Source organism: Lontra canadensis, unplaced genomic scaffold, assembly GCF_010015895.1.
Source record: "Lontra canadensis isolate GAN:19392208 unplaced genomic scaffold, GSC_riverotter_1.0 scaffold205, whole genome shotgun sequence".
Lineage (NCBI taxonomy): Eukaryota > Metazoa > Chordata > Mammalia > Carnivora > Mustelidae > Lontra > Lontra canadensis.
This window is the reverse complement of record NW_022631199.1, coordinates 556,934-584,931: the sequence shown is the minus strand read 5'-3', so window position 1 is coordinate 584,931 and position 27,998 is coordinate 556,934. Positions and strand designations below refer to the sequence as shown.

Sequence of the window (27,998 nt, the reverse complement as noted above, 5' to 3'; positions counted from 1 at the left end):
GCTCCCCCGCCGCCCCGCGCGCTGTCAGATCCCGGCCGCGGAGGCCCACGACCGACAGCGCCGCCTTCCTCCGCCCCGGCCGCGCCATGGCCGCCCCCGACCTGTCCACCAACCTCCAGGAGGAAGCCACCTGCGCCATCTGCCTTGACTACTTCACGGACCCGGTGATGACCGACTGCGGCCACAACTTCTGCCGCGAGTGCATCCGGCGCTGCTGGGGCCAGCCCGAGGGCCCGTACGCCTGCCCCGAGTGCCGCGAGCTGTCCCCGCAGAGGAACCTGCGGCCCAACCGCCCGCTCGCCAAGATGGCCGAGATGGCGCGGCGCCTGCACCCGCCGTCGCCCGTCCCGCAGGGTGTGTGCGCCGCGCACCGCGAGCCGCTGGCTGCCTTCTGCGGCGACGAGCTGCGCCTACTGTGTGCGGCTTGCGAGCGCTCGGGGGAGCACTGGACGCACCGCGTGCGCCCGCTGCAGGACGCGGCGGAAGACCTCAAGGTGCGGGGCCGGGCCTGGCCGGGGGCCCGGGCTGGGGTGGGGAATGCGGGGCCCTCGCTCCCAGCTGCGTGCAGCCAGTCCCAAACCCGCACCCTCCTGTGGGGCCCCAGCCTGGAGATCGGGGAGAGCCGTGCTCTCTGGGAGGGGCCGGTCCTGCTGCGACTTACCGTGGTGGGAGTCTGCAGGGGACCGGGCAGGTGGGACTGACCGTTGGCCGGGATGGAGCTTGGAGCGGGAGAAAGCTCCTCGCAGCTGGCCTGAAACAGCTCCTTGGGGCTGCACTTACCCCTAACCTTTTTGTCTAACCTCTTAGGTTCCTGTATGAGGTGTGCAAATTAACAAAGGCAGAGTAACGAGTGAAAAAATGCATAGTTTTACTAGTCTTTTAAGTCTCATGTGCTACAAGGGGCTTCACAGAGAAGTGAAAAACGCAGTTAGACTGAGTTTATGTTGCATTTTAACATCGAATGATAAACTGGGGAGAAGCACCTAGACAAAAATGAGATTTGGGCTTCCTTGGCCGGAGAGAAGTAGGGAATATGGGAGGGGTTGGAAACTGATGGAAAATCAGGGTTGTCTCAGTACCAAAGTCTGTTCAGTCAGACTCATCTGTGAGGAAGAGTCGTCTTTGCTGAGTGCTCTCCCCCTTTCTGGTACAGATAGGGAGAGGCAGAAAGGAGGAGGGCAGAGGGCCCTTCCTGTGTCTGCTGTTCCCCACTTCCTTCAGTCCCAAATAGTCCTGGTGTGCAGGTGGCCTACTCTGGGGAGGCACATTCCGACCACCTTCACTCCACTGGTGCCTAGCTGCTCTTTGTCCTTGGGATACCAAAGGGACTCTTTACCTGCCCCTCCCCCTACCCAGGGCTGTGCCTGGCATTCGCATGCCCTGGGGTGCTGACTCCCCAAAGCACCACCTCTCAGGCCTGGGTCCAGCTAGAAGTCCAGATGGAGCTGCGCAGGCCAGGACCCTCCTGAGAGCCCAGGGCAGGCCTGGAGAAGTATGGGGGTCGGGATTCGGGGGAGGTTAGGAGACGAAATACAGGCAAGGGGCCTGGGGTTCTGGGCTGTCGCCCTCGCTGGCTCCTTTGAGGTTGTCTGCGTGTCATGCCCAGGACTGCGATTCCTGCCAGCTGACCTCCGGCTCAGCCACGGTTGACCGTTGACTGGAATAGGGCCCAGGCCCACACTGCAGAGATCGCTCTTGTCTCACTGTCCCGCAGGGGAAGCTGGAGAAGTCCTTGGAGCACCTGCGGAAGCAAATGGAGGACGCACTGCTGTTCCAGGCCCAGGCTGAGGAGACCTGTGCCTTGTGGCAGGCAGGTGGCCCAGTGCCTGAGGTCGCGGGTGGGGAGTGGCCGGCCCCTGAGCCCCTGCGGAGGGACACAGCGGTCCTGGGCCTTGTGCTGCTCCTGCAGAGGCATCAGGGTTCTGCACCCTGCGGGGAAACCCCGTTGGGGGCGGGGCAGGGCCTGGGGTACGGGGCGGACAGGACCTGAGCCCTCCAGTCTCCCCCTGCAGAAGATGGTGGACAGCCAGCGGCAGAATGTGCTGACAGAGTTCGAGCGGCTGCGTCGGCTGCTTGCCGAGGAGGAGCAGCGCCTGCTGCAGAGGCTCGAGGAGGAGGAGCTCGAGGTGCTGCCCCCGCTCCGGGACAGCGCTGCCCGCCTGGGCCAGCAGAGCGCCCGGCTGGCCGAGCTCATTGCTGAGCTGGAGGGGCGCTGCCAGCTGCCGGCGCTGGGGCTGTTGCAGGTGAGCCGCTCTGCACTCGGGGGTGCGCCTGTGGGGCCTCCGGGTGAGGCAGGGTCCTGGGGCAGCCCCGGCAGTCCGGGCTCGCCCACCTAGGCAAGCTGCGGCAGGGGAGCTAGGGCAGGGATCCCAGGTGTGCCTCTGCAGGTGTGCTTGCGGGTCTCGGGGAGTGGGTACCGACCCTGAACTCTACCGGCAATGGCTGCCTGTCCTGGATGCCGCTGCTTGGTGGCATCCAGGGTCCGTGGGTCACCAGGCTGGCTCCAGAGGCCCAGTATATGGAGAAGAAAGGCCAGCAGGTGTCCCATGGGAGTCCTGTATCGGCTCCATGTCCTCCGGAGGCTCCGCGTGGCTCCCGACTCTTGGCCCTAGGTGGGAGTGAGGCCGCTGTGCAGCCCAGGGCACCTCCCACAGGGTGGAAGTCCCAAAGCCTGGAGGATCTTCAGGGACCAAGCAGAGGCTCCTGGCTGCTCTCCTGGGGTTTGAACTTGGTCCTTCACCCCACTGCCGAGACCACCAGTGGATTCCAGTCTAGGAAAGAGGAAGAACCCCAGGCGAGAGTCTGGCAGGAAGTGAGGGAGGTGGACAGAGTAGGCTGTGGTCAGTGAGGTGGGGACTGGGTGGCCAATCGAGATAGTCAGGAGAAGTGCATGCTGCTGGAGAAGCCAGAGAACTGGAGGTTCTGGAAAGAGGCGAGGTTGGCCCCGCAGGAGAGATGAGAATCCCAGGGCTGCGTGAAGCGGGATCTGGGGGTCTTCCCTGAGATGTCCCAGTGCGTGGGTGGTCTTGGCTGGCCGGCTGCCCTCCTGGAGTTTGTATTAACAGTGACCATCTGTGCCCCCACTGCCCCTCACTGCTCCCATCTGCTCACAGCACCTTGCCCTGGGTCTCTGCCTGGGTGGCGAGGGAGACCCTTCCCTCCTCCCCTCCTCCCCCAGCCCCAGGGCTCCCCTTGCCTGTGCTGGGGGTAGAGGTGAGGTCTGCCACATAGAAGGGCAGGAGAGCAGCCCTGGGCAGCCCCCTGTTTACTGGTGGGAATAAGGGAGGTCAGGTGTGCCCATAAGCATCTGGCCTGTGTTAGGTAGAGGCCCGCCCCAGGGAGTGGCTAGGCATCTGGTACCTGGGGCAAGCAGGGGGGTGTGCTCTCAGACAGAGGAAGTGCAGGTTTGGGTGACTTCCAGGTGGCCACACCCCTGCATCCCAGCTTCCCTTCCAGGCTTGCCCTATAGCCACCCTGTGTAGGTGGAGAGCCTTTTCCTAAAGAAACGTGTGTCTCCCAAAGGGGCTGGGTAGGGTACATGGAGCCCAAGCTCTTTCCCTAAGGTCCGGACCCCTGCATAACCTTCACATCACAGAGGGTCTTGTGCAATGTATCCACACACACTGTTCCTGAGTGGGTCTGGACTGTCACTTTTCAGTGCCCTGGGGTGGGCCACCCACCCTGCATAACTACCAAGAACAGGCTGTTTCTGCTTTGCCTACTGCCCGCACCAAGCTCCTTGTGCCCCGGGCCCTTTGCACTTGTCTCTTCCAGTCCTGCACTGGCCCTCTCACTGTATCTTTAGAAGCCTCCAGTTTCCTTTTTCCTTTGAGGCCTGCCGTTGTCTTGTCCTACCTTCCCGCCAACCAGCCCACACACAGGCCATCAGTCATGTGTGTGCAGATCTCCCTCCTCAAGGGAAGCCCTCTGTAGGACCCCGCCTTACCTCTGCATCCCCAGGTCTGGCCTGATAGTGGGCGTGTGGTTGGAATCACCGTGGGTGAGCTGCCTGTGATTGACCGTGTGGACCAGCCAGGTCCCAGCCCTTCTCAGGGGTGGTTCTACAAAGTCCAAAGACTTCCCATCAGCAGCTAGTATGTTTTTTTTTGTTTTTAAGATTTTATTTATTTATTTGACAGAGATCACAAGTAGGCAGAGAGAGAGGATGAAGCAGGCTCCCTGCTGAGCAGAGAGCCCAGTGCGGGGCTCGATTCCAGGACCCTGCGATTATGACCTGAGCCAAAGGCAGAGGCTTTAACCCACTGAGCCACCCAGGCGCCCCAGCAGCTAGTGTTTTAAGTAATTGGATGTCCTAGTCAGCTCGGGCTGCATAACAAATAGCACAGGCTTTGGGGTTTAAACAACACAGGTGTTGTCTCCTGGCCCTAGAGTCTGGAAGTCCCAGATCAGGCCTGGGTGGAGCTAATTTTTCTGGAGAGGTCTCCCTTCCTGGTGTCTTCACGCCCTTGGCTGCCTGTGTGTATGTTTGCTCCATGTCCTCTTCTGAGAAGGACTGCAGGATCCAGGCCAACCCTGGTGACCTTTTTAAACCTTAGCCACCTCTGTAAAGACCCCATCTCCAACCACAGCCCCATTCTGAGGTCCTGGGGGTTGGACGTTGCCGGCATTTAGATTCAAGGGACACAATCAGTCCGTGATGCTGAGGGAGATGCTTGTTTGTGTCCTATGGGAGAGCGGGGCATTCAAGTGGAGAGGCCTCACCTGGAAGGTGGGTGTGAGTTGGGGGCCTCCGGGAGGGCAGGTGGGCAGGTCCGTGGGACCGGGTGAGGCCGCAGACCCCAGACAGCCAAGTACCTGTGAGCCCTGGGAGGTAGGAAGCCCCAGGCCAGCACAGGCATGGCTCGCTGCTGGGGGCCCAGGGCCCCGCCCACCTGTACCACCCTGCAGGGGTGCTGGGGACTCTGGGCGGGTGAGCCCATAGCCAACGCCCTTCATCCTCCAGGTGTGTTGAGGGAATGAGGCTGGGTCTGCAGGGCTGGATGTGTCCAGAGTCTTTCCAGGGTACCCTTGTCTGAGCTGCACTGGGGGGCAGCCCACGGGTGGGTTCTGATCACGTGTGTCGGGCAGAGCGAGGTTCTGGGGGCACTGGTGGCCAGGATGTGGGGAGGTCCAGGTTTCGGGGCCAGGCACTGACCCCGCGTGTGTCTCTCCCACAGGACATCAGGGACACCCTGCGAAGGTAGGAGCTGCGGCCTCTCCCCAGGGCAGGTGGGTGGGTGGGGTGCAGGGCGAGGCCACCCTCGGGGTGATGCCCACACTGCCCCTGCAGGGTCCAGGATGTGAAGCTGCAGCCACCGGAGCTGGTGCCGATGGAGATGAGGACAGTGTGCAGGGTTCCGGGGCTGGTGGACGCCCTGCGCAGATTCCGAGGTGGGTCTGTAATTGGAGCGAGCCCAGGCTCCGGCTTCAGGGAAACCCAGTGTGGGGGGCTGTTAGGCAGAAAGTGCAGAGGTGAGATACCCCCCACCAGGGAGGGTTCAACTAGTGCTGGGGCACCTGCGTGGACGCCAGACCTGCGCCCTGCCGCCTGCCTCCAGGTACCACAAGATGTGGGGAGGCAGTTGTAGGAAGCGTTTAGCTCTAAGGCAGCAGGCGTCGCCAGGGGGCATGGGCTGTTTTCCAGGACCTTCCGAGTGGCGGAGACATGGCGGGGACAAGCCATTAGGGGACATTTTCAGAGAGGGCGCCCGCTCACAGGGGGTGTCTGCTCGCCCTGCAGGGGACGTGACCCTGGACCCTGACACCGCCAACCCCGAGTTGGTCCTGTCAGAAGACAGGAGGAGTGTGCGCCGGGGGGACCTGCGGCAGGTGCTGCCCGACAGTCCTGAGCGGTTCGACCCCGGGCCCTGCGTGCTGGGCCGGGAGCCCCTCACCTCCGGCCGCCACTACTGGGAGGTGGAAGTGGGGGAGCGGGCCAGCTGGGCGCTAGGGGTCTGCAGGGAGAACGCCAACCGCAAAGAGAAGGGCGAGCTGTTCTCGGGCAACGGCTTTTGGATCCTGGTGTTCCTGGGCAGCTACTATAACTCGTCAGAGCGGGCCTTCACTCCCCTGCGGGACCCGCCCCGGCGCGTGGGCGTCTTCCTGGACTATGAGGCCGGACACCTGTCCTTCTACAGCGCCGCCGACGGCTCCCTCTTGTATGCCTTCCCTGAGACCCCCTTCTCGGGGACCCTGCGGGCCCTCTTCTCGCCTCTGTCCAGCAGCCCGACCCCCATGACCATCTGCAGGCCAAAAGGCGGGCCTGGGGACTCCCTGGCTCCACAGTGAGGGGCCTCCCTGCTGCCGCCGGGCTCCCGGGTGGTTCCTGCTGTCTTCTGAGGTGGGGGAGCACTCTGTGCGGACCACATGCGCGGATGCACGCTCGCTCCCGGAGGTGTGTCCCTGTGTGTGCGTGTAGGGGGACGCCCCCACTCCCAGCGTGAGGTCCTGACCTTTGTGCCCCCACCCCACTCCCACAGCCCTGGAGCTGCTGCTCCAGAAAGCGGCTGCCAGAGGCAGCTCCCAGCCCACGCACCTGTGTGCAGTTCTCCTGGAGAAGCGGGGGCGGGGTGGGCTTGGGTGATTGGCAGACAGGCCCAAGAATGGGGAGAGCAGGACACCCAAGCACCATCTCCTCCCAACACCTGTCCCTCGGGGCTTTGGGCCCCATCACAAAGGTTCAGCTAGGGCTAGTATGTGGGCACCCAGGGTGAGCAGGCACTGAAGCCCCCGGTTCCTCTCCGAGCCACGCAGAGGAAACCCCCCCCCCCCCCGTTCGAGTCGCCCTCACATTCTCTCCTCGCTGGCCAGGGAGCCGCCTGTCCCAGAACTCAGCACACCTGGTCCCTGTCCCTCTTGCTCTGCCTGGGGACAGGTGAGGCCTCAGAGAGCCCCCACCATACACACCTCGTTAGAGTCTGGGATTTGTCTGCTTTGTTCACGTTTTGTCTCCCTTGCCAAAGGTGTGCCTCTGCTTCTTTGTACTCTGAGATTTATTTATTGTAGGGACCGTTCTTGCAGGAAATAAACGGAGGTTGTCTGCAGCGCACTGTCTGCCGCTGGAGGAGGGGGGAAATGCAGGGGCAGGGAAGGCTGCGGGGACAGGCAGGACCCCCAAGGGCAAGGTCGGGGCGCTCTTCTGCATGTTCCTTTCACGCATAGTCCTGGGGAATTGTTTCCTTGGTTTTTTTTCCCAGAAAGCCAGAAAATTACTCTGCATGGGCCACTGTGTTCAGTGACTAGGTACTCTCCCAAGTACTCGGTTCCATGATCTTTGTCCCATTCCGGGGTTTTTGCAGCTCTGTATGTGCACACCCCGTTCTGCCTTCAGCACTTCCTTCCAGGTACAGACAAAGCCCAGTGCTTTCCCCACCCCAACGTGGAGCTGGCTTCTGGCGGTGCTGCCCACCCCTCCCGGAGCCCCTTCCCTCTGCCTCGCTTCCCAGATCTGGGCAATACTGGCTGTTTTCCCCAGGCCAAGATCCGGCCATTAGGGTTTGGGGCTTGCACAATGGCCACCGGAAACCCAGCTGGTGGGACACCTTCATGGGTAGGAGCCCGCACAGCCACGTGCAGGACACCAGGACAGACCCTCTGGCCACAGCTTGAGGACACACTGGGCGCCAGTGCAAGTCTGGGAACTCTCCACCCTCCTGAGGCCTTCACGGAGAGCCCCGTAATACAAGATCAGTAGAAACATGAGGTCCCGACCCCCATAGTTCATGTATGGGGGGTGGGGGGAACGTAACCTGAGGAAAGGGAGGAACTGGGAGCAGCAGCTTGGGACGCAGTTTCGTGTGTTCAACAGGATGCTGTAGACGCATCTCGGGACACGGGGGTTGGCGTTAGGCTTTAAGGCGTCAGCCACGTGGAGGTAGACTGTGGTGGAGGAAGGCCAGTTCATAGGATCCTGTAGATTCCCCCAGTGCGGTGTCCAGGCCAATGGACACAGTTCTCTACTGTGGCCAGTGGTCCTCCCTGGCATGGAGGAGGAGGACAGGGACACCCGAATCTTTGTCCTGCTGTTAGGGAGGTGGAGGAGGGACACCTGCTTCTCCCCTGCCTCCAGCTGGAAGTAATAATCCTGCCCAGGCAGGCTATTTTCAGCTGGTGTGTCCTGCCAACCTTCAGCAGGGAGAACCAGTATAAGCTTCAGGGACGCATATTCACAGCCATGCACCCTAAATTCCCACGTTGGCTCTTCCCATGTGTTCTACCTGCTCGACTCCAGGACCCAGGGGTGCCTTCCACTGTTGTTGATGGTGGACAGACCCCAGGAGCATGCACCCTCCTGACTGGGAAACTGACGCCCCCCCCATGAGGGGTGGGTGATGACCCCTCAGAGATGTCTACCCTGGCAGGTGTGGGTCCTGGGGGTGGATAAAGCAAGGACCTAAGTGCGGAGCCAGGATCTGTGGGATGTGCCCAGCGATCTAGAGGCTTTCAAAAATAAGCCTACATGCAGCTCACCACTTCCTGAAGTGCCCCAAGCCTGGCTTCTCGCTGCCCACTTCCCGAGGCCTCTGTCGTCAGACGGGGAGATGGGAGAGAAAGCAGGGCAGTAAGAGGACTAGGCCTTCTGCGTCCGGATTAGTGGAAAGAAGACAATATTCGGGACCAGGCGCTTACTCTCGCCTAATTTTAGGGCATCAGGAAGTATGGCAAAAGCAAAACGTACAGCCAGACCCAATGCAGCCCCTTCCGCACGGGTCAGTAGAGCAAGCACAAGGCGGTCTTTACAGACAAAAGTCCCTCTGTTCCCGCACCGGAGTCCCCTTACTGCGTCTAATCCGACAGCGGAGCCGGGAGGAGAGAGATGTCCCGCTGCACCCGCGGCCAGGCCTCGGGAAAGCAGGGCGGGGTCCCCGCGAGCACCGCCTGGTCCGATCGCACCTGGCCAGCCGCGCGCGTACACTGGGAGCCTCCGCACGCGTCGGTGGGGTCCCTCCCGGCGTGGAGCCCGCCCGCGCCCGGGCCTCAGCCGCCCCCGCCGCGCCCGCATGAATGCACCCTCCTCCCCCAAAGTCCGCAGGGCCAGGTCCGGGGGAGGACAGCCCGCTCGCACCTGCGCCGCGAGCCACCGCCCCGCCACCGCCCCTGCACCCCGCGTTAGTGCCCCGCGCCGCCCAGGCTCCCCCACCCCGTCGCCTCCCTCTGCACCGCCCGCATCCTCCGTAGCTCTGGACGCCGCCCGGGTCCCTCCGAGATGCTCCTGTCCTCGCGTCCCCCCACTCCGCCTCGGAGACGCGCGTGTCCCACATCCCTCCGGGCTCCGCGCGCCCTGAGCCCGCACGTCCCTTGGCTCGTGCGCCCGCGCGAGTCCGCGCCCTGCGCCTGCGCACGGACCCTACCCCGCGTAGCCACACCCCCTCCCGGCGACCCGGTGCGGCCGCCGACCTTCACGCCTAGAATCGGGCGTCTCAGGGGCGCGTCCCGGGCCGGGCCGCCGCAGCGGGTGCGCCTCCTGCTGCCGCCCTTGCCGCGCGGCTGCCGCTCGCCGTGCGCTCAGGTTCGCCACTCCCCGAGGAGCGTTTCTCCTCCTCCGGTCCTCATTTGCGTCTTTCCTTTTTTTTTTTCCTTGGTCGGTAAAATTAACATTTTGTCAAAATGATCTTGATGTTTTCAAAGAAAAACTTCCTGTTTCATTTTGTATTCTCTGGGGGTTTTTTTAATTAATTTATGTGTTTTTTTTTTTTAAATTTCAGTGATTTCCACCCTTGTCATGATTCCCTCAGTTTTGATCACTTTGGGTTTGATCCCTTTTAAATCATGTTATTTTTGTATTCAGATGCCTCCTTATAATCGCGTGTCTTTACCTCCGTTTCTTAAAGTTGATGAAAGGTCCCAACGCAGACATTCGAGCCTATATATTTCCCTTTATGCTGATTTGCCCGTATCCCATTACTACTGACACTCGGTTTTCGTCTTCATCCAGCCCCAAGCACTTTCTAATGATCTTCATGATAGATGCCTATCCTGGTTCCAGGGGCACCTGACCTAGAGGGCATCTGTCCCCTGTCCCATCATCCGGGACGTGGTCTCCCCTAAAGAAGGTTTGAGGGACATCTGAGCTGGAGGGCCTCTGTCCCCTGTCCTGCCGCCCGAGGCATGGTCTCCCCTGGAGAAGCTCCCAGGGGCACCTGAGGGGCAGTGCATATGCTGCTACCATTCAGTGGTCTGTTCTGTTGTACCAGCGTTTGTACCCTCGGGATTTTAATTTATGTGTGTGACTCAGCGGTGACAACATAGAAAGAACTTATTACTGAGATTTTTCAGGAGAAAGGGGCCTACCACACCGCGCAGAACCACATAGGGACGCAGCAGTTTGGGTAGGACGCAGAAAGGAATGAAGGGAGGGAACCAGAGTGTTTGCCTTAGTTTCCACCAGAAGGACAAGGCAGGACAGGGCAAACAACTTTGATTAGCGGGTTTGAGGAATCCTGGTGGGCTGTGGGCCCTGGCCTGGTTGTCTGGTACCTGGCCCGGTGTGGATTCAGGGCAGGGGGCATAGTGGCTTGCTGTGTGAGAGTTGATGACCGGTGGTAGACTCTGCACTAGAAAATTTGCTTATGAAAGAAGAGCCCTTTGCTGTCTCTAAGACTTTGCTAACCTGGATAGGGATTGTCCTTCCCCCGTTCACAGAGGACATAAATGCCAGAGCATGAAAAATGCACGAGATAAGAAAACAGAGTTAATACAACTGGCACTGTGCTGAGTGCGTACCAGAGAGACCAATCTAGAATCTGAGACAACACAGTAAGCACACCTCCGGGGGTCTTTTGTCAGGTTGTTTGACGATGTGTGCTGATTCTATATTCTTGCTGATGGTTTTCTAGTTTTTCTGTCCATTATTGAGAGAAGGCCACTGATATCTCCTGCCACTATTGTTCAAGTGTCTCCCTTCATTCTGGCAGTTTTTGCCTTGTGAGTTTTGAGGCTCTGTTATCAGGTGCATATGTGCTTATCATTGTCATATCTCTGCAATAAATTCAATTTTTATTATTATAAAGTGTTCTTCTTTTTATAGTAGCACTTTGTTTTATACTTTATTTTCTATTCTTTGATCGTAAGCGCTTCAGTTCTCATTAACCACAAGAGACTTCACAGGTGTATCATTTCTCAGGCTTTTGATTTTAATCTATTTTGTCTTTTTTTACATGTTAATCTATTGTGTCTTAATTTAAACTAGTCTCTCGTAAATGCAACTTTTATTTGTTTATTTGATTTTTTGTTTGGTGACGATCTCTGCGTTTTAATGGGAGTATTTGATGAACTCTCATTTAGTATTATTTTAAATTGCTTTATACAGGTCTGTCATTTTGCTATTTATTTCCTATGCCGTGTCTTTTGTGTTACTCTGTGCTCCTTTACCAGTTTCTTTTATATTAAATAAATATTTTCCAGTGGTCTGTTTTAATCATTTTTTTTCTATTGGCTCTTACTGGTTGCTTATGGGATTACAATATGCATCTTAATTTATCACAATTCCAGAAAAATGTGGAAGTTTTTATTCATTGTAAGTCCATTCACTCTCCCTTCTTGTGTGTGTAGATAGAAAGACGATGAAAAAAAAGAGAGAGAAAGAGAGAGACGATGGATAGATTGATAAATGATAGATAGATGTGCCTATATGTTTAGGCCTAATGATGTAATGTTATCATTATTGCTTTATATAATCTTAAGTATTTTAAAGAAGGTAAGAGTAAAAAAGAGAAACATTTTCAAAGAGACTTTTACATTAACCCACATATTTATCATTTTGAGTACTTTTTATTTCTTCTCTAGATTAACAACACTGTCTGGTGTCAATTTCTCCCTCCAGTATATCTCCATCCCCACCCCCCCATTCTGTGGGCTTTTATTGTTATATATGCTAAATATTTGTTATCATGCAAGCACTAAGATTTTTTTTAAGATTTTATTTATTTATTTGAGAGAGAGATAGTGAGGAAGTAAGAAAGGACACAAGCCGAGGGAGAGGGAGAAGCAGACTCCTTGCTGAGCAGGGACCCTGATGTGGGGCTTGATCCCAGGCCCCCAAGATCATGACCTGAGCTGAAGACAGACGCTTAACTGAGCAACCCAGGTGCCCTGGCCTCCAACAGTAGGATTTTTAATTACAGTTTTATGTGGTTGTTTCCTAAATCAGTTAAGAGCAGATTTTATTGATGTTGTCTTTTATATCTACCTATATAATTATTTTCACTGTGCCTTTCATTTCTTCATGTAGATTTGAGTTTCTTTGGGGTAAATTTCCTTCAGCCTGAACAATGTCCTTTAGGATTCCCTGTAAGACAAGTCAGCTCAAAATAAATTCTCTCAGTGTTTGTATATCCGGGAATATCATTATTTCATCTTCATTTTGAAAGGATGGTATCTGTTTCCTGTTTTAATTTCTACCTTCTTACTAATGGTCTCTATTTTGATCATTTTCATCTATGTGGGTCTATATGGATCATTGTTACCATACTTTTAAATCATGTTCTTTTTGTATTCAGATGCCTCCTGATCTTTTGGGGAGGGGTATTTAAATTCCACTTAGTTAATATACAGTGTACTATGAGTTTCAGGTGCACAATATATAGTGATTCAATATTGTACTTCTGCGCAATGTCCAGTGCTCTTCACAAGAGCACTCCCTATTCCCCATCACCTATTTCACACATCCCCCATCCCCCCACTGGTAACCATCAGGGTGTTCCCTATAGCTAAGAGTCTGCTTCTTGGTTTGTCCCTTTCTCTCTCTTTTGTTTTCCCCTTTGCTCTTTGGTTTTGTTTCTTTAATTCTACATACAACTGAAATCACACCTACCAATGTTTTTTTAATAGGACTAAAAACATATAACAAAATTTACCATCTTAACCTTTATAAGTGGACAGTGTGGTAGTATTAATTATGGACACAGGAGACATTTTTTTTCTGGTGAGATTGAAATTCTGTACCCATTGAGCAACAACTTTCCCTTCCCTGTCCCTTATTCTGCTGGTAGCTACCATTTGGTTTTTTGTTTCTGAGAGTTAGGTAGCTCACAGAGGTAGATTCATGCAGTATTTATCTTTTTGCGTCTGACTTATTTCACTTAGGATAATGTCCTCAAGGCTCATCCATGTAGTAGCAGGTGTCCAATTTCCTTCTCTTCTGTGGCTGAATAGTATCCCACTCCCTTGTACAGACCACATTTGCTTTATCCATTCGCGTTCCCATTGCCATCCAGGTTTTCTCTACCTCTTGGCTGTTGTAAGTAATGCTGCAGGGAACATAGCTGGGCAAATATCCCTTTGAGATCCATTCTCAGTCTTTGGGACACATTCCCAGAAGTGGAATTGCTAAATCATATGGTAATTCTAGTTTTAATTTTTAAGGAAACTCTGTATTGTTTGACATTAGAACTGGGCCATTGAACCACGCACAGGAGTTCTCTTTTCTCCGCAGCCTTGCCAAGACTTGCTCTTTTCCGGGTGGTGATTGCTTCAACACAGTCATCCCCATTAGTGTGAGGTGATACCTCGTTGTGGTTTTGACTTGACCTGGAGATTAATAATGCTTAGCTCCCTTTTATATGCTTGTCGACCTTCTGTATATCTTCTTTGGAGAGATATCTCTTCAAGTCCTTTGCCCACTTTTAAAATAGGATTACTTACTGGTTTTGGTGACTTTTGGAGTTCTTCGTGTAATCCGAATATTAACCCCTCATTAGATATATGGCTTGCAAATATTTAACCCCATTCCTTAGGTTGCCTTGTCATTTTGTTGCTTATTTCTTCTAATGTGGAGAAGTTTTAAATTTGGACATAGGCCCATTTGTCAATTTTTGCTTTTCTTGCTTGTGCTTTTCATGGCATACCCAAGAAATCATTGTCATGGAGAGTTATAGAGTTTAGGTCTTTGATCCATTTCGCATTATTTTCTGTATGTAGTATAAAGAGTCTGACTTCATTCTTATGCATGTGGATATCTGCTGTCTCAGGACCATTTGTTTAAGAGAAAATACTTTCCCATTGACTAGCCTTGGCACCCTTGTCAAGGGCTGTTTGGCCGTCTATGCAAGAGCTTATGTGTAAGCTCTCTACCCTGGACCTTTGGTCAGTGCCTGCCTTTATGGCAACATGCCACATGCTTTGATCCTCTAGCTTTGTGGTATGTTTTGAAATCAGGAACTTGGAGCCCACCAGCTTTGTTTTTCTTTCTCTTGCCTATTTGGAGCCCTTTGAGGTTTCACGTGGATTTTAAGATTTCTTTATCTCCTTCTGCAAAACAGAAATGTTATCTTTAAAAGGCATTGAATATCCTTGGATCTGTAGATCATTTGGGGATAAAACTGACATTTTTAGCAGTACTCAATCTTCCACTCCATGATCATAGAATGTCTTTCCATTCATTTGGGTTTTCTTTAATTACTTTCGGCAATGTATTGCAGTTTTTAGAGAACACAAGTCTTTCACCTACCTGGATAACTTTATTCCTAAATATTTTGTTCTTTTTGAGACAATTTTAAATTTTCATATTTTGAACCATCCTTGCACTATGACTATAAATCCAATTTAGTCATGGTGTTTAATCCTTTTAATGTGTTGTTGGATTCTGTTTCCTCATATATCATTGAGGATTTCTGCATCAACATTCATAAAGGATATTGACCTATAGTTTCCCTTTCGTGTCGTGTCTTTGTCTGGGTTTGGTAATATGGTCATGTTGGCCTCATAAAATGACTTTAAGAGGGTTCTCTCATCTTTAATGTTTTGGAATATTTTGAGAGAGTTTGGGTAAAATCTTCTTTATTTTTTAATTTCATTTTATTTTTTCAGTGTTCCAAGATTCAATGTTTATTGCTCCATGCAATACATACCCTCCTTAATACCCACCACCAGGTTCCCCAACCCCCAACTCCCCTCCCCTCCAAAACCCTCAGACTGTATCTCAGAATCCACAGTCTCTCATGCTTCATCTCCTCCTCTGATTTCCCCCAACTCACTTCTCCTCTCCTTCACCTAATGTCCTCCATGTTATTCCTTATGCTCCACAAGTAAGTGAAACCATATGATAACTGACTCTCTCTACCTGACTTATTTCACTCAGCATAGTCTCCTCCAGTTCCGTCCATGTTGATAGAAAAGTTGGGTATTCATCCTTTCTGATGGAGGCATAAAGCTCCATAGTATTTATGGACCATATTTTCTTTATCCATTCATCTGTTGAAGGGCATCTTGGCTCTTTCCACCATTTGGTGATTACGGCCAATGGAGCTATGAACATTGGGGTACAGATGGCCCTTCTTTTCACTGCATCTGTATCTTTGGGGTAAATACCCATTAGTGCAATTGCTGGGTCATAGGGTAGCTCTATTTTTAATTTCTTAAGGAATCTCAACACTGTTTTCCAAAGTGGCTGCACCAACTTGCATTCCCAACAACAGTGTAAGAGGGTTCCCCTTTCTCCACATCCTCTCCAATACACGTTGTTTCCTGTCTTGTTAATTTTGGCCATTCTAACTGGTGTAAGGTGGTATCTCAATGTGGTTTTGATTTGAATCTCCCTGATGGCTAATGATGATGAACATTTTTACATGTGTCTGTTACCCATTTGTATGTCTTCATTGGAGAAGTGTCTGTTCATGTCTTCTGCCCATTTCTGGACATGATTATCTGTTTTTTGAGTGTTGAATTTGAGGAGTTCTTTATAGATCTTGGATATCAGCCATTTTATGTAGTGTCATTTGCAAATATCTTCTCCCATTCCATGGGTTGCCTCTTTGTTTTGTTGACTGTTTCCTTTGCTGTGCAGAAGCTTTTGATCTTGATGAAGTCCCAGAAGTTCATTTTCACTTTTGTTTCCTTTGCCTTTGGAGACATATCTTGGAAGAAGTTGCTGTGGCCGATGTCAAAGAGGATACTGCCTCTGTTCTCCTCTAGGATTTTGATAGGTTCCTGCCTCACCTTGAGGTCTTTCATCCATTTCGAGTTTATATATGTGTATGCTGTAAGAGAATGGTCATGTTTCGTTCTTCTATACGTAGCTGTCCAATTTTCCCAGCACCATTTATTGAAGAGACTGTCTTTTTTCCATTGTATATTTTTTCCCGCTCTGTTGAAGATTAGTTGACCATAGAGTTGAGGGTCCATATCTGGGCTCTCTACTCTGTTCCACTGGTCTATGCTTCTGTTTTTATGCTAGTACCGTGCTATCTTGGTGACCACAGCTTTGTAGTAAAGCTTGAAATCAGGCAACGTGATGCCCCCAGTTTTGTTTTCCTGTTTCAACATTTCCTTAGCAATTTGGGGTCTCTTCTGGTTCCATACAAATTTTAGGATTGTTTTTTCCAGCTCTTTAAAAAATGCTGGTGGAATTTTGATCAGAATGACATTGAAGGTATAGATTTCTTTATACAGTATAGACATTTTAACAATGTTTATTCTTCTGATCCATGAGCATGGAATGCTCTTCCATCTTTTTGTGTCTTCTTCAATTTCTTTCATGAGTGTTCTGTAGTTCCTCAAGTACAGATTTTTTCCCTCTTTGGTTAGGTTTATTCCCAGGTATTCTATGGTTCTTGGTGCTATAGTAAATGGAATCGATTCTCTAATTTCCCTTTCTGTATTTTCATTGTTAGTGTATAAGGAAGCAACTGATTTCTGTGCATTGACTTTGTATCCTGCCACATTACTGAGTTGCTCTATGAGTTCTAGTAGTTTAGGGGTGGAGTCTTTTGAGTTTTCCATATAAAGTATCATGTTATCTGGGAAGAGAGAGAGTTTGACTTCTTCTTTGCCAATTTGAATGCCTTTTATTTCTTTTTGTTCTCTGATTGCTATTGCTAGGACTTCTAATACTATGTTGAACAAGAGTGGTGAGAGTGGGCATCCTTGTCGTGTTCCTGATCTCAACAGGAAGGCTGTCAGCTTTTCCCCATTGAGAACGATATTCACTGTGGCTTTTTCATAGATAGATTTTATGAAGTTGAGGAATGTTCCGTCTATCCTTATACTTTGAATCGTTTTAATCAGGAACAGATGCTGTACCTTGTCAAATGGTTTTTCAACATCATTTGAGAGGACCATGTGGTTCTTCTCTCTTCTCTTATTGACTTGTTCTATCACATTGATTGATTTGTGAATGTTGAACCACCCCTGCATCCCATGGATAATCCCACCTGGTCATGGTGGATAATCTTTTTAATGTACTGTTGGATCTTATTAGCTGGAATCTAGTTGAGAATCTTAGCATCCATATTCATCAGGGATATTGGTCTGAAATTCTCCTTTTTGATGGGGTCTTTGCCTGGTTTGGGGATCAGGGTAATGCTGGATTCATAGAAAGAGTCTGGAAGTTTTCCTTCTGTTTCTATCTTTTGAAACAGCTTCAGGAGAATAGGTATTATTTCTTCTTTGAATGTTTGGTAGAACTCCCCAGGGATCCATCAGGTCTTGATTTTTGGGAGGCTTTTGATCACTGCTTCAATCTCGTTACTAGATATTGGTCTATTCAGGTTGTCCATTTCTTCCTGATTGATTCTTGGAAGTTTATAGGTTTTCAGGAATGCATCCATTTCATCTAGGTTGCTGAACTTATTGGCATATAACTGTTGATAATAATTTCTGTTGATCATTTCTATTTCCTTGGTGTTAGTTGTGATCTCTCCCCTTTCATTCATAATTTTATTAATTTGGGCTTTCTCTCTTTTCTTTTGGATTAGTTTGGCCAGTGGTTTATCGATCTTACTGATTCTTTCAAAGAACCAGCTTCTAGTTTCATTGATGTGCTCTACATCACATCTTAATTTGTTGTTAGTTTTTCAGTTCTTTAAGGTGTAAAGAGTGCTGGTGTATTCTGGATTTTTCAATTTTTTTGAGGGAGGCTTGGGTGGCTGTGTATTTCCCCCTTAGGACCGCCTTGCCATAACCCTATAGATTTTGGACCAATGTGTCTCCATTCTCATTGGTTTTCATAAATTGTTCAAGTTCTTTTTTGATGTCCTGGTTGATCCAATCATTCTTAAGCAGGGTGGTCTTCAGCTTCCAAGTGTTTGAATTCCTTCCAAACTCTTTCTTGTGGGTGAGTTCAGTTTCAAAGCATTTTGGTCTAAGAATATGTAGGGAATAATCTCAGTCTTTTGGTATCTGTTGAGCCCAGATTTTTGACCAAGTATGTGGTCTGTTCTGGAGAAAGTTCCATGTGCACTCAAGAAGAATGAGTATTCTATTGTTTTAGGGTGGACTATTCTGTATATATGTATGAGGTCCATCTGGTCCAATGTGTCATTCAATGCTCTTGTTTCTGTATTGATTTTCTGCTTGGATTATCTGTCTATTACTGAGAGTGGTGTGTTAAGATCCCCTAGTATTAATGTATTCATATCAGCATGACTCTTTATCTTGATTAACAGTTGTTTTATGTAGTCGGCTGCTCCCATATTGGGAGCATAAATATTTAAAATTGTTAGATCTTCTTGGTGGATAGACCCTTTAAGAATAATGTAGTGTCCTTCTGTATGCCTGACTACAGTATTTAGTTTAAAAATCTAATTTATCTGCTATGAGAATCACTACCCCAGTTTTCTTTTCAGGCCCGTTGGCATGAAAGATGGTTCTCCATCCCTTCACTTTCAGTCCGGATGTATCTTTAAGTTCCAAATGTGTCCCTTGTAGACAGCATACGGACAGGTCCCAATGTTTTATCTAGTCTGTACCCTGTGCGGTTTTATGGGAGCATTTAGGCCATTCACACTGAGAGTTCTTTAATTGAAAGATAAGTTTTTATTGACATGTTGCCTGTGAAGTCCTCGTTTCCATAGATTGTCTGTACATTTCTGTTCTGTGTCACTCTTGGGTTCTTTCTTCTTTTATAGAACCCCCCTTAATATTTCCTGTAGTGCCAGCTTGGTAGTCATATGCTCTTTTAAACTTTGCTAGTCTTGAAAGCTCTTTATCTCTTTACCATTTTGAATGTCAACCTTGCTGGATAAAGTATTCTTGGCTGCATGTTCTTCTCATTTAGTTCCCTGAATATGTCTTGCCAGCCCTTTCTGGCTTGCCAGGTTTCTGTGGACAGGTCTGACATTATTCTGATGGTTCTTCCTCTGTACATAAGGAAGCTCTTCCCCCTAGATGCTCTCAAGAGCTCTTGTCTAAAATTATGACTCATCAGTTTCACAGTCAAGTGTTTTGAGGTCTTTCTAGGTTTGTTTGTCTTGGAGGGATGTTCTTTCTGCCTTTAGGACATGAATGCTGGTTCCATTTCCCAGACTGGCAAAATTTTCATCCAGTATTTGTTCAACTATATCTTCTAGTCTTCTCTCTTTTTTCATGCCCTCAAGGAGCCCAGTAATTCTGACATTAGAATGGTTCAATGGTTCATAGGTTTATTTCCCTAACTCTGTTTTCATGGCTTCTAAGCTGTTCCAGGCCTCCTCCTGATCCTTTTTTTCTATTTGTTTGTCCTCTAGGTCACTAATTCTATCTTCTGCCTCAGTTACCCTAGTATTTAGTTATCTAAATTCCCTACTAGAGTATTTAGATTAGATTAGATCTCACTGATAGCATTTTTAACTTCTCCCCCCCCCCCACTTCTGCCCTTAGAGATTCTATGTTGTTACTAATGGTTTTCTCCAACTTAGCCATTGCCTGGATAATTGTTACCCTGAATTCCCTTTCCAACATACTGTTTATGTCCATATCCAATAGTTCTGATGGAGAGGGCACAGTCTCTGAATTTTTCTTCTGTTTGGTGTTCCTCCTCCTAGTCATTTTGGTGAGAGGTGGTTGAGGGTGTGTATAGTAGAATGTATCAACCACGATCCAGGCAAGGTGCACCCTGGAACACTTAGGAGCCATTGGAAGTCACCACCAAAAAGAAAGAAAAAAGAAAGAGAGAGAAAGAAAATACCCAGCCAGAATGACCCCCAAAAGTAAGATTTATAAGGTATATAAACAAAAACGGACAAACAGAAAGACTGACAAAAGTAAATGACAAGAAAAAAAAAGAACCCAGCCAAAATGAACCCCAAGTATAAGATTTATGTAATACCAGAACAAAAACAAATACACAGAAACACAGAAGAAGGAAAAGGTGGGAGGGTGTTATAAATCCTCAGTGTGGGCAAGGAGGTTATTTGGATTCTTCCTAGGAGTATTTGATATCTTTGTTAAAGGACTCAACTTTCCAGAGACAAAGGGAGATTAAAACTGGTTTATATATAGGGGTAGTGTTGATTAGGGAAGGAGGATTACCTTGAAGCTTATATCTATATGTATATTTAAAAAATAGAAAAGAAAAAGAAAAACACAGTTATATGTCTGAAAAAAGTTCAAGTTAAAAATTATTATGGAATATATTGTATTAAACCTCTAGTTGTAATAATAGGTAGGTTAAAAAGATTAAAAGAACAGGAATCATGAGAATGAATTTTTTTTTTTTTTAAAAAAGGTTGTACCTATGAAATATACAGGTTTTAGGGCAATACCAGGAGCTTCATATTTTGTTTTCCCCTGATGTTGGGATTTTACAGTTATATGGGATCCTACAGTGGTTGTCCTATCATTCTTTTGTCTTGTCTTCTGGGAGCGGGGCAGGGGGTGTGGCTACTACACTGTTCTCCTATCAGTCTTGCTTGGGTTGAGTTGTCCTGCAAGTTATCAAGGGGCTGGGCTCTGTGGAAACCCATTTTTCAGCCTTTAGTTCTCTGAAGATTTTTATTCTTTGTTGGCTTTTTGTGGCTTTTCGGAGGTTTAGTGGAAAACAAATTGTCTGCACCCAGACCTCCGTCTCAGAGAGAAGCCTCAGTCTGCTCCCCTCTGGGTGGTCCAGAACACAGAGTCCTCCTCTGCAAACTCTGCTCACCAGTGCCCCCAGCCACCATCTCACGGTCATCCAAGGCACCTGCTTGTCTCTGCACCCCTGTGCCACTAAAACCGTGAGCGATACTGGTCCAGGGAGCCCACTTCCGGTGAGTCCTGTTGCTGGGACTGCTGTCTGGGGTACAGGCCCACACAGGGTGCACCCAGACACCAGGTCGCAGATGGCTGTGGGCAGAGGGATCCCAACCAGAGATCAGCTGGGCTCTCCCAGGTGTCAGCTGGGAGCACTCAGACCCTTGGGCAGTGGCAGAAGGCCAGCGTACTAAAAAGTGCCTGCTGGCACTCACATCAGACTCAAGCACGGGTGGTAGTGGCCCAGCCAAGCAGTGGTGCAAGCAGCAGCCAGGGGCTCAGGGACCAGAAACTGGAAGCTCTGCCACACTCTCTGTGGCACGGCTGGTCACTGGCGGTGACCGTCCTGGGTCCATGGGCTTAGGCCTGTGCCCATGACCACCCATTTCCACCAGTTGCCCCTTAAGCTCTTTTGCTCTTTTTGAGTGCTTTTAACCAGACTCCAAGTTAATGCTGGTCCTCAAGCACAGGGCACTTTCGTTTTGGGGTATTACTTTCAAATGGGTCACTTCTTTTTTTTTTTTTTTTTAAAGATTTTATTTATTTATTTGACAGACAGAGATCACAAGTAGGCTGAGAGGCAGGCAGAGAGAGAGAGGAGGAAGCAGGCTCCCCGCTGAGCAGAGAGCCCGATGCGGGACTCGATCCCAGAACCCTGAGATCACGACCTGAGCCGAAGGCAGAGGCCCAACCCACTGAGCCACCCAGGTGCCCCTCAAATGGGTCACTTCTGATGGCTTTCTCCCCCTTCTGATATCACTGAGTGCTCTCACTCCACTGTACCTCTCCACTGAGGATCTCCTGCCCCTGTAGAGATCCAGAAGTGTATAATCTTACATCTCAGGCTGATTTCATGGGTGTTCCGAGTGTTCTGGTAGATATTTAGCTCCATTCAGGGGCCCAGTTGGAACAGGGTCTCCTACTTCTCTGCCATCTTGCCCCTCCTCCTTAAATCTTCTTTAAATGTTTGACGAAATCCTACACTGAAGCCATTTGGTCTTAGTTTTTCTTTGTTGGGAAAGTTCCTGGCTAAATATCTTTATGAGTTAGAGATGTGCTCAGAATTTTTATTTCTAAATGATTCAATCTTGCTAGGTTTTATAGTTGTAACAATTTACACATTTCTTCTGGATTATCCAGTTTATTGGCATCCATTGATCACAATAGGCTCTTCTGATCCTTATTATTCTTGTGGTATCAATTGTAATGTTTTTCTTTTCTCATTTCTGTTATTTGAGTCTTCTCCCTTTTTTTCAGTTATTCTAGATTAGATAATCAATTTGTCAATTTTGTTTACTTTTAAAAAAAACTCTTAGTTTCAATGATTTTTCTATAGTTTTCTATTATTCAATTAATTTTTCCTCAAATGTTATCTTTCTTCTGTTAACTTTGAGTTAATTCATTCTTCTTTTTCTAGTTCCTTAAGGCATAGAGTTGGATTATTTATCTGATTTTTTTTTTCTCTTCGTATTTACCACTATAAACCTCCCTCTTAGCACTGCTTTTGCTGAATCCCATATGTTCTGGAATATGTGTTTTCATTTGTCTCAATGTAGTTTCTAATTTCGGACTACATTTTCTTTACCCTTTCATCAGTAGTTGAACACCTGGCTTGCTTCCATAGCTTGGCTATTGTAAATAATCTGCAATAAACAAAGGGTGTGCATAACTTTTGGGATCAGTGTTTTTGTTTTCTTTGGGTAAATACCCAGTAATGGGTGTATGGATTATACAGTATTTCTACTCTTAACTTTTTGAGGAAATTCCATACTGTCTTCCACAGTGACTGCACCAGTTTGCCTTCCCACCAACAGTGTGAGAGAATTCCTTTCCCCCATATCCTCATCAAGACTTCTTATTTCTTGTCTTATTTATTTATTTATTTATTTATTTATTTATTTGACTGGGAGAGCAATAGCAGGGGAAAAGGCAGAGGGAGCAAGAGAAGCAGGCTCCTCATTGAGCAGGGTGTCCAACATGGGGCATGATCCCAGGACCCTGAGATCATGACCTGAGCCGGGGGCAGGTGACCAAATGAGCCACCCCAATTCCACCCATTCTGACAGGTGTGAAGTGTAGTACATTATAGTTTTGGTTTGCATTACCCTGATGATGAGGGATGTTGAGATCTTTTCATGTGTCTTTTGGCCACATGGATGTCTTCTTTGGAGAAATGTCTATTCAGGTCCTCTGACCATTCTTGAATGGACTATTTGCTTTTCAGTGTTGAGTTTTATAACTTCTTTATATATTTTGGGTATTAATTCCTTCTTGGATATGTCATTTGCAGATACCTTTACTAGGTAACATTTTCATTGTGTTGACCATCTCCTTCATTGTGCAATAGCTTTCTACTTTGACATAGTCCTAATAGTTTATTTTTATTTTGTTTCCCTTGCCTTACAAGACATATCTAGAGAAATGTTTCCATGGCTTATGTCAAAGAAATTACTGCTTGTGTTTTCTTCCAGGATTTTTATGGTTTTACATCTCACATTTAGGTCTTTGATCCATTTGGAGTTTATTTTTGTGCATGGTATGAGAAAGAAGTCCAGTTTCTCTCTTTGGCATGTTGCTATCCAGTTTTCCCAACACAATCCATTGAAGAAACTGTCTTTTTCCCATCATTTAGTCCGCACTCCTATTTGCCTGGTCTTGGTTCTTGGCTGCCCAGTCCTATGCAAACAGGGTAAAATTGAATGTCTCCATTTCAGTGGGAGGTCTCTGTCTGCTCACCTGCCTGCCTGCCCTGAACCATGACCATGATTGAAATAGGTGTCCAGGTGCCACGTTCAGCCTTGGTGCCCTCTGGTTTTGATTTTGCCCTGGGATCCCCTGACTTCCTTAGGAATTCTGCTGTGAAAAAGCATGCCTGCTGTAACTTGCTCCAGGGTCTCAGTTTTCTGAATCAGGAGTTTGCAGACCATCTACTGACAGATCAGTTGATCGATCTAACCTATTGATTGATCTAATCTATCTTGTCTACTGATTAATTGGTCTAATCTATCGATCTGTAATCTACCTATACTCTCCAATACCTACCTGTCATTTAGCTACCTATCTCATCCATCTATCTTACCTATGTATCTCTCTATCACCTATCATATGTACCTATGTATCTGCCTATTTATTGATCTATCTAATCTATATGTATTTACCAATCTAGCTATCTGGTCTATCAGTTGATCTCTATTATCTATCTATCATCTAACTAGTGAGCTGTTGTAACTGTCAAGTCCAAGGGGCCAGGAGCCCCAAGTACACGTGAGCATTGGGGGACTTGTGCAAAAGGCATGTGAACCCCAGCTGCAGAACACACAGTCTTGGGAGAAACCCCATGGTTCTGTATTCTGGACACTGATTGTTTCCAAGTTACCATGAGATAACAATAGTTTGTATACCGTGGGCAAAAGAGTACCTAAAGCTGTATTTGGCGTCCTACATTCTACAGGAGTTCCATGCCCATTTTAGCAAAGAATATAACCAGAATGAATAATTTTCTGCAGTGTTCACCTGACGGCTCGTAGGGTCGGGGAAGAAAAGAACATCCTTGGCTGCCAGCCTCCATGCTTCCTCTTCAAGATGCCTCTGTATTTTTATTTATTTCTTTATTTGACACCAGAGAAAGCACACGCAGGGGGAGCTGCAGAGGGAGAGAGAGAAACAGGCTCCCTGCTGAGCAGGGATCCCAATGTGAGCCTTGATCCCAGGACCCCGGGATCATGACCTGAGCCAAAGGCAGATGCTTAAGCAACTGAGCCACCCAAGCACCCAAGATGCCTCTTCAAAACTAACTATCATTTTGGTGTTCCTATTTAATGCAGAAATTATTGAGGATGTATTCTAAAACTTCCCAGTTGCTAGCTGTTTCTAAACACAGAGTATTAAAATCTCCTACTTGGATTTCCAACACATCCATTTTGCCTTTTGTTTGTTTGTTTTGTTTTGTTTTGTTTTTGTTTTGTTTTGTTTTTCCATTCTGCCTTTGATTTCCGTCATTTTCTGCCTCCTCTGTGCGAAGTTATAACATATCACATTTGCATGAGTAATTTGTTCACCGTGACACCGAATCATACAAGGCTGTGATTTGCTATCATTTACCATCATTTCCGTGCACCGGTGCCCAGCTGGATTGCACTGGCTCTTGCCAGTGTGTGTCTGCACACAGGAATCCAGATCAGGCCCATTCTCTGTGCATCGAAGGCCACAGTCTCGGAGAACCCTCAGGTTCAGACCCTGGGGAGGCTCACTGTTCCCTAGGTGGGTGTCTGCTCCCTCAGGCCATCATCCCACCAGTTGGCAGTGGAGCGACCACCTATACCCAGGGCATTACTGCAGGGCAAATTACACAGCAATTGAGTAACTCACAGGTCATGTGATTTCTTTGTCTACAGTTCCTCCCCTCCCAGGATCTCTGGGCTCCGAGGTCAAGGTTTCAACCCTCTCCTCACTACGCCTGATCTTTTTAAAGAAACAGTCCCCATCCTGAGCTGTGTAGGGCCAGCAGGGTCTGTGTAGGGCCAGCAGGGTCACCTAATTAGCAACCCACAGAGGCTCCTATCACTTGGGGAACTTCAAGGGCTTTGAAACTGTGCCAGGACCCGGGGACAGAGATCAGCTACATCTACCATGTGTGCCCCGGGGTGACTTTCCAGGTGACACTGAGCCCTCTCCACTGGGCCAAACCTCAGCCTTCTCACCCTGCTTCTCCCTTCAATGTCAGGGGGATGGCTGAGTCACAGCCGGGCACACTTGCCCCCTACCCGTGAGAGGTGCCCAGCACTCCCATTCATGCCCAGGATACACCAGAACGTCCTCCCAAACCCACCTCTGCAGTCTGGCCAGGTCTCAGCCTACTCCTGTCCAAGCCTGGAGCCTTCCAGGGACAGGTCAAACCCAACACGCTGGAAGACAGAAACACAATCACTCTGAGGTTGGTTTGGGGTAGGTTTTCTCACAGCTGTGTCTCCATTGCCTGGAATGGCTCTCAGCATTGGAGGCCAGATACTTCCTCTCGATCAATACGTATATTATACATACATATTTTGTCTGCATGATCTTGATGAGGTGATCCAGGGCAGCCCCTAGGTGGGGCTGGCTGCCACAAGGACCAGGCTTGTGTTTATATACATATTGCTACAGAATTAAGATCAACCTGTATGTGGGTAGATACATACAGACACAGACTGACACAGTAGAAATACTGTGGATAGATAAGTTGATACAGATATAGGCATACATTGACACAGATTGCAATTGAATACTCATCAATATATCTTGTAATCCAATCAACACACGTATATACAAATATATGGTTGTTCATGGAACTGTTGATTGATAAACAGAGGCAAATAAAAAAGTTTTGGAATGCGTTTGGGCAAACATTGGTTCAGGCAGCACCCAATCTAGCAGATTAAAAGTCATGCCAAGGTGCTGTACCAAATGAAAGACTTCTGTAGGTAGAAGGGAGTCACGCAGGGAAAAGCGGCTAGTTATTATAAGGTTACTTTCCTGCAGGGAGGGGACGGCAGGGGCCTGCCAGGCCAATTTCCTCACCAGGGCTGAGCAGCTAATTCCTGACCAGTTAGTGTAAGATTCCATTTCTGGAAGAGCCGAAACTGTCATGAACATGTCTGCGTTTGGGGAGCTGGGGCTTAACATAGGCACTGCTTTCGGGGCCTCTTATTTTTAGCAAAATAAAAATGAGCATCTGGAGGTCTGCCCATCTAGAATTCAGGCACAGGTGAAGTCCAGGGCACAAAAAACATGCGTCTTGGCTCATGTATGGCATGAAAAGGTTAAGTATGTAAGTAAGAGGGGAAGATAATGATTTAGGTATAAGAAGAAAGAAATTTTTCTCTGTGGAGGAGCACCTGGGGGGCCTCCATCAGTTAAGCCTTCAGCTCAGGTCATGATCCCAGGGTCCTGGGGTCCAGCCCTGCATTGGGCTCCCTGCTCCATGGGGAGCCTGCTTCTCCCTCTCTCCCACTCATGCTCTCTCACTTTCTCTCTTTCTCTCTCAAATAAATACAATCTTGTTTTGTTTTTTTTTTTCCTCTGTGGAAAGAACCACAGGAAAAACAAAAAAGAAGAACCAGCAATACTGTGGCTTTGGGACAGCTTTTACCGGACGCAGGTGTGTGCTTCCCAGCACCCCCTACAGCAAGGTGGACATGCAGAGGTATTTCCAGGACACACACGAAATCCACAGGGGTAACGTGATGAATTCTGCTATTCTGGACTGAACGTTTGCCTTCCACCCTCCAGATGCGTACAAGGAAACCCTGAGCCCACGGTGATGGTGTTAGGAGGGGGCCCGTGGGAGGTGATCGGGCTGACGTGAGATCATGGGGCACCCCGTAGGATTAATGTCCATATAGGAGGAGGAAGAGACCAGAGCTCTAGCTCTGTCTCCACCATGCATGGGTCAACAGGAAGGCAGCCGTCTGTGAGCCAAGAAGTCAGAACTCGCCAGAACCAGGCCATGCTGACATCCAGCCTCCAGAACGGTGGGAAACAGATGTCATGGTTTGAGCCACCCATCTGTGATATTTTGCTGTGGGAGCCTGAGTAACTAAGACACCTACCCAGGAAATAGGAAAGTGGGAGGAGTCACAAAATGCTTTTAGATGAAAAGGGTCATATTTTTTTTTCCCGAGATAAACAATATAATAGCAAACACGTCAGGGAACATGAAACAAAACATAGATGAGAACCAAGAACTAGAGGAAAGGAGGATTACAGGAGGAATACTGGAACATATCTACCGTTCTGTCCATGGTTATTAAAATGCAAAATTCAATTAATAAGGTAGGAGTGGCTAGCTGGTCCAGTCAGTAAGACACCAGACTCAAAAAAAAAAAAAAATTTTTTTTTGAGAGGGTAGGAAGGGGCAGAAGGAGAGAGAGAGAACCTTAAGCAGGCTCCATGCCCAGCACAGAAAACTTGACTATCCCAGACGCTGGCCCTCGCCAGGTGGAAATGCGCTACCCCAAACCCATCCCTGCTGGGACGCTGTCACAGAAGACAAGTAGGCAGCTGGCCTTTCCGCCCTGCTGTGCAATACCCGAGTGTCG

General features: G+C 48.7%; 1 protein-coding gene across 1 annotated transcript; it reads left to right on the top strand.

The window, feature by feature from the left end:
• The first annotated feature begins 9 nt into the window (after positions 1-9).
• On the top strand, positions 10-6,305 carry TRIM11 (tripartite motif containing 11). Its single transcript, XM_032848483.1, has 6 exons — positions 10-494; positions 1,715-1,810; positions 2,013-2,243; positions 5,178-5,200; positions 5,291-5,391; positions 5,741-6,305. The coding sequence occupies exons 1-6, from the start codon at positions 87-89 to the stop codon at positions 6,286-6,288; spliced, it is 1,407 nt and encodes a 468-aa protein (XP_032704374.1). The 5' UTR covers positions 10-86; the 3' UTR covers positions 6,289-6,305.
• Positions 6,306-27,998: the final 21,693 nt, after the last annotated feature.